At 31.0% G+C, this 7007-nt stretch overlaps 1 protein-coding gene across 2 annotated transcripts in view; it reads right to left on the bottom strand.

Moving 5' to 3' along the window:
* Nucleotides 1-3862: 3862 nt before the first annotated feature.
* LOC110032696 (beta-galactosidase 2-like) overlaps nt 3863-7007 on the bottom strand; it is a 35213-nt gene continuing 32068 nt past the window's right edge. The window contains exons 17-19 of one of the 2 annotated variants that reach the window (XM_020736402.1): nt 5948-6153; nt 4511-4829; nt 3863-4425 (exon numbers count right to left, since the gene is read on the bottom strand). In XM_020736402.1, coding sequence (XP_020592061.1) covers nt 4315-4425; nt 4511-4829; nt 5948-6153 — 636 coding nt within the window. In that variant the 3' untranslated portion in view covers nt 3863-4314. Of the gene's footprint in view, nt 4426-4510; nt 4830-5947; nt 6154-7007 lie in introns of those variants that run through there. The other variant, XM_020736403.1, reaches the window with a different exon arrangement.

Below are 7007 nucleotides of genomic sequence, written 5' to 3' on the forward strand. Positions count from 1 at the left end.
ATATATATATATATATATATATATATATATATAATTCTCCCAAAAATACTAAGCACATATTAAGTAGTGCGTTTTTCATTCTCTACAAACTTTTCTCCCAATTTTGTACTTTTTCATTCCTTTTATGTCACAACAAAATGGCATTGCTAAGTGCAATTGAGCTTGAGTTTCCTAACACAAAACACACACACACACACACACACGATGGAATATCATCTTTCGTTGGACTTAGTTTGATCGTCATTTTTTCCTTCTTCCTCTTTCATACTCAGAACATCTTCTTTTATTGGAAGAAGAGATCTAAAGATTGCAGATGGCTATTCTCTTCATGATGGAAGAGGTGTTAAAAATCAAATAAATTCCATTGCAAAGTCGAGATTTTGATATTTGGAGGTAACAATATATTTAATAAAATGATCAAAACTTATGTTATGTGAGCACTTATATGTAGGATCTTACATAAGTATAGTTTAGCACATGATTGTGAGGATATTTCCTTCACAATTATGTAGATATTGTACAAAACATGGTTGGCAACCAAAGAGAGGGTAATAGTTAATTTGTTTGAATCACCTACTTTTCACAATATAATATACTAGATTTTAGGGGGCAAGAAACTCCTTCGACGAGTCATGATGAAGTTTAGCTTAAAGTTAAACCTCCATAATGGTTTGTGATTTTTTTTAAAATCTTGAATTTTCTCTTATCATTTGATAAAAAAAAAGTCGTTTGATGAAACTTCAAATATAATCTTAATATTGAAACCATAAACATTTGTTTTTTCATTGTTTGGGGCAATCAAAGTAATTTTATTATAAAAGTAAATAAACTCTAAATTATATGGAAAATTTAAGATTTTGTTTGGCATCAATTTTATTTTATAATTTTATATTTTTTTCTTGGTTAAAAAATGTTTTTAATTTTTTTTAAATTAATTTTATTTTTAGTCACTTTGAATGTTTAAAAAGAAACATAACCATCAACAACTGACTATATTATTACTAGAGATCCGTCAACTACAACCACATTCTTCATAAAGATTTTCATTATCCTTGCCTCACTAGCTATCCATGCTGGCCATTTGGGCTACAAATTAACTGAACTGATTAGAGTTGTGATAAAGTTTGAGCCTATTTTTAAAATTCAAGCTTGAGCTCTACTCAGGCTTAAATCTAGCTTTTAGGGTTGTGTTCAAGCTTAGGCTGAGCTCGTGCACAAGTGAAGTTCTTGTGTATAAGTTGAAGCTTAGTTCATTTGTCTTTCTGACTTTTGAGTTGATTCATGTTCATTTCATATAATGATAATTGATTCATTATCGAGCAGATCGATGAGTAGTGTTATCAAACTATTTAATTTCTATCCAAACAACATTTATCAAGCAAATTAAAGTTAGGGCTATCATGTTATTTATTTTTTAATCACAATAGTGTTATCAAACAAACTAATGAGTGATATGATTCAGTTAATTATTTTCTAATCAAATAAGCTTTATAGAGCTTATAAATGAGTCATTTGTACAAAAATAGCTTTTAAATGAACAAGTTATTAAATAAATAATTAAAATAAGCATATAAATGCACAAAATAAATGGTTAATTTTACAGAGAGGCTTTTATCTTATTATATATATTATGAATATAAAATTTAATTTAATTTAATATAAACAAGTTTTAAATAAGCTTTGGCTAGCACGTTGTTCTTGGAATTAAGCTTTAGCTAGCATGAGACGTTCCTCACACAGGTAACAAAGGTCGGGCTAGCACATTCAACGGGCATGTGGGCATGACTAGATTTAGAGCGGAAGGGGCTCGTGTTGAGGAAGCATCCTTTTAGAGCCAAATCAAGTGCACCGAAAGCGAGCATGCAAGCCACCGATTTTGGACTGATCTGAATTGTGGGAAGGTAGATTTTCTTCTCCTAAACTTAAGTAGAAGTTGCGATAAAAATTAGGTGAAAGTGAGCACTTAGGAGATGTTCGTTAGCATGCTATTAATGGATTTAGCCACTGGATTTAACTTAAATCCAACCAAACATAAGAAAAGAATAAAACCTGAATCAAATGCTACATTTGATCAAATTTTTCGCGTTCTATCTACTTTTCCCGGTTTCCATTTTTTTAAAGGCGTAAATCTAAATTTAATAAATCTGATTACAAGCCGGATTTATAAATTATTCTATCGCTTGCTCGAGCTCCATTTTCATTGCCAAGATTCATCGAATTTATCAAATTTATTTGATCCTATTCTATTGCTTGCTCGAGCTCCACTTTCTGCAAAACACCGCCTCAGGGTATAATTATCCACTGCGAGATCGCTAGTTTACCTTTTTTTGAGTTTTTGATGCATTTTTCCTAGAAACAAAATATTAATAAATTTAGGTGAATACTCTAGCTTTTTTTATTCCAAAGAAAATACTTTAGGCTATAGTTTTGCATTGATTTAATATTGATTTTTTGGATTTACAAAAAGGGCTTTTATTAACACATAGATGTTAGAAATATTATATTGAGTAGATTAATTAGAACATTTCAAAGTATATTGGTTAGGCCAAACGAAAATACCAAATTTATGTAAAGTCTAATTACTTATTGAATATTAACATTTTAAATTTAGTAATATTATTTTTATAATTATGCACGATTTTAACTAAGAATTTAAGATTTTCTTTGAAAAGCATTTCATATAAAAAAACACTTATAGCAATTATGATTTTGTTTTAACATAATTTATTTTTCATGATTTTGCATTTTAAAACAATTACAATTAATTAAGTTCAACACTATGCTTAGTATGATCATTAAACACGAGTTAATATTATATATAGAAGATATTATAATTTTTAACAAGATAAGTTTTACATTATCATAGAAATTTCTACCCCAAAAATATATATATATTTTTTTTAATGACTTTATATTTTTTTTTCTAATAATATGACATATTACTTAACACTGTCATTGTCGATCTCAAACCCGGATGTGAAAAGTAAATGAGTGCGTTAGGTAGTCAACAACCAACATAAAATTTGTCAAAAAAATCACGACATGAAATGACACTAAATAGGACGCAATGGAGAAAAATGATTCATGTAGCCGACCCCACGTAGTGGGATTAAGGCTTTTTATTGTTGAATATGTCATTATTAGGACAAGACACATTTTTGGCTTCACATTGATTGCTTAGTAGTCCCACATAACAAAACATTACATACACAAAATGACATTTAGATTCCATATACAAATAATAAAATCAACATAAAAAAGATAATGCATATCAAAGCAAAACTCATTATAGTATTAATTGGCAAAACTATTGAATCCAAACAAGTTTTTTTTTTTCCTCACATGAGACAATAATGAAAATTGGACACATCCCACTCTATTGATATATACGATATCAAAAGTTTACAAGAAATGTAAATATTAAAAGCAAAGAAAAAGTTATTGTACAAAAAATAAAAATATATTATAATTTAAATTTTTTGATACTTTATTTAATCATAATATTATCAAAATATTCAATTTATCACAATTTTCTTGAAGATCAGCAGGATATTCAATATGCATATTGTTCTCTTTTCATTGGCCTCTTATGACTTAAAAATGTAAATTTTTCACTTTGATTTTTTATAACTTATTATTTCTTATTTAAATAATTCAAAGAGACTGTACTATAAATAAGTAAACAGTAGAGGAATGTGTTAGTAATGTATTTTATTTCATTTTTTTGTTTGAATTTTATAATGTTCTATCTATTTCATTACTTTTTTTATTCAGATAACTTTAGAATAAAAAAACTAATGAAGCACCTCTCTAAATATAAATTCCTCTCCTCATATCATTGTTCATCACTGATGCCAAGAAATATGGTCCATCATACAGAAATCCATTCAATGGAATAAATAGATACAAGATGATGTATTCAATTATCAGAAGATTGAAACAAGAATTTTGAATCAAAATGCTCCAATGATTTAAAAAAAAAAAAATCCCACAAGCTTCAAACTGAAGTCAAAATCAATGGCCACAGTTCGTAACATAACAAACTGAAATTGAGATTCCTCTTCCTCTGTAAGTCAAAGTTCTGATCTTCAACCTCTTGATTACTTTCTGCATCCAACAATTCCCATTTGTAAACTCTACTTATCTACTGCAATCATGGTGCTGCCTTCTGCCTACACCATTATCACCAATGCACCAAACTACCAATGCCATAATCTATTTATAAGAATTGAAGCTTAAAAACCTGTAAAAATTTGTGTGAATACGAGAAAATTTGATTCATGATTCTGTAACAACTGATTCTGTAACTGGACTTCACCCACAGATGGCCTCCACTGCAACTGACTTCATTACCCCCTCGCACGGATCTCCGCCAAAAACTTCAGGAACAACTGCTACGGCGCATGACTGACGACCAATGCACCTCTGCACAACACAACCATTAAGGTTATAGAATCTTCAATGTCTGAATTCTCAAGGAGTCATGTTTGATTAAAAGGGATGAATTTACCTTCTCAAATAAACCATAAGATTTATGAGCATGGCAGCTGCCTTCCGAGTAACCTCCACAGAGACCTTCTGGAGTGCCAAAGCTTGCAAATTTTATGCTTGTTATATTCTTTCCTTGCTCACAAGACAGATGAACCTTAGGATTCCGATACTCTTTGGTTCTCCAGTTGGCTATGGATGGCTGCCATTCAGAAACGTAAGCACAGACACTCCCTACAGTTCTGGCAACCAGTGAAATCCCGGTTGGATCCCCGCCCCATTCTTCAAACACAACCAGTAAGTTCCCAGTTGGGTTTAGCCATGAGCGAGGAACATGGTACCTGAGATGGGGAAAAACCTGGAGCATAAGATTCTGTTTTTTATCCCAAAGGAACTAAAAGTGACTAAGAAAACAAAAAAGAAAAGAACTGAAAATGGTAGAAGAATCTCCTGTTGTTTGCTGTGAATTATGTTGTTACATAATGCCACTCATGCTTCATATTTACTTGAGTTTTCTACTGTTTAGGCATAGAATCATAAAGAGACATACATGTATTCTATGATGCACAGATACTCCAACTTAAGAAGCAGTGAGATATCTAGCAGGTATCAAGCACGGACATGCCTCCGACATGGCTCCAACATTTGTGGACCATTGTATTGAAGTGCCCAATTTAAGTTTTTAAAAAAAAGACACGCATGTCGAACACATATCATAAATTAATGGACTAAAATTTTCTAAAAATATTTTTTAAAATATATACTTTAAATATTAAAATTTTAAGGAAATTATTCTATTTTTTATTTAAAAGTTTAGCTTATCTTGATGTAATACAAAAAAGTTGATGTTTATTTTTCAATATCATAAACTAAACAATATTTATGGATCTCTTTTAGTTTTTCAAAGTTAATATCATCAACCATTTTTATTATCTCTTCTTTATTATTCTTAATATTCTGTTAATTTTATTTTTATCTATGTTTTACAAATTATATTAGAAAGTTTTACGTGCACACCACTCAATTCTGACGTATTTACATATCTAATTTTTACATATAAAAGGTGTATTTCACATTTAAAACAGTTAAAATAATGGTATTTTAGACATGATATGAATGATTTGGGTAGTATAAATGTAAAATGCAAATTTTGGGTGTTAAATATGTAAAGACATAAGCATTGGTGGTATGTATGTGTTCCCTTATATTATATTGTCGTGTCAAACGGATATTTGTACCCTATATTTTCAATAATAGAAGTATCACATGTGTGTGTCATGTTGTGTCCATGTCCGTGTCCGTGAATCATAAATAATTCTCTTTTTCTTGGTGAAACTAATTTACTATAAATTGCAAAGAAAAAAATTTATTAAAAAGACAACATTTCGTTTCCACTTGACTCCTACAAAAGAAATAAAATCTGAAAGTATGATGTTTGAAGATTTTAAATACCACCCACCATTTTTGCGAGGGTTCCCCGCAATTACTTTGGCACTTTTTCTCATTGTACTCTCCACGGTAATCGCATGAACTGCAATCACCGCTTGCAGTGTATGCAGGCCAATACCTGCCAATACTTTGCCCATTTATCCATATCTGTCCCTTTCCCATGCTGCTCATATCTAATGCCAATGGATCATTCCCACTTGGCACATCAAAGAAGGCCTTTAGAAAGGAGAAACACAATTAGTTCACAACTGAAATAAAATATAATTCAATTTATCGAAGGCCGTTTGGGATCACTTTTGTTTTTTGTTCTTAATTTTTCATTTTCATTTTGTTTTTTTTTTTTATTTTAATTTAAATTAAAACATATTTGATTGAGATCTTTGTTTCTCAAAACAATCAAAATAATTTTTTGAGTGTTTCTTAAAACAAGTTGATTTGTTTTTCAAAAACCAAAAAATATTTAAAAAAAAAAAAACAAGTAATAAAAGTGATGCAAAACAGGCCCCAAGTTATAGAGCCTAGTTTTCATCCTATCGAGAAAACCTATTCTATGAAGAAGAGCACCTTCTTTAAGTTGTGTTTGAAATAAATAAAGGTTGTTAAAAAGTGCAAATTGTGGAATTACGCTCATTATTATTTCTTTAATTCTATTTAAGTACTTGCTATATTTAATCATAATATAAAAAGGGTAATTCCTTAATTATTGGTATTTATGTACTTAATTGTATGGAGATTTCTTTCCTCATCTCTTGTACTCACTTGTACTCACCTATTTATAGGTGAATTATCTATGTATTCAGTGAGAAAAAGAATTATTCAAAAACTCACATGGTATCAAAGTCTCTCCCGCTCGACTCGATCACGGCCCTTCTCTCCCGCGATCGTCGTCGTTACCGAGCGCTGCCCCAATTTGCGGCTACCCCGATCGCCCGTATCCAAGCGCCGCTCCTCGACAGATCGCGCCTCTCTCCGATCATCTGCGTCGCATCGCGTCGGGCTTCTCCCGTGATCTCCCGCATCGGACCTTCCCGCGTCGCATCGGGCTTCTCCTGCGATCGGGATCTCCCGCG

The sequence above is a fragment of the Phalaenopsis equestris genome, unplaced genomic scaffold (genome assembly GCF_001263595.1).
Source record: "Phalaenopsis equestris unplaced genomic scaffold, ASM126359v1 Scaffold001009, whole genome shotgun sequence".
In the NCBI taxonomy this organism is placed as follows: Eukaryota; Viridiplantae; Streptophyta; class Magnoliopsida; order Asparagales; family Orchidaceae; genus Phalaenopsis; species Phalaenopsis equestris.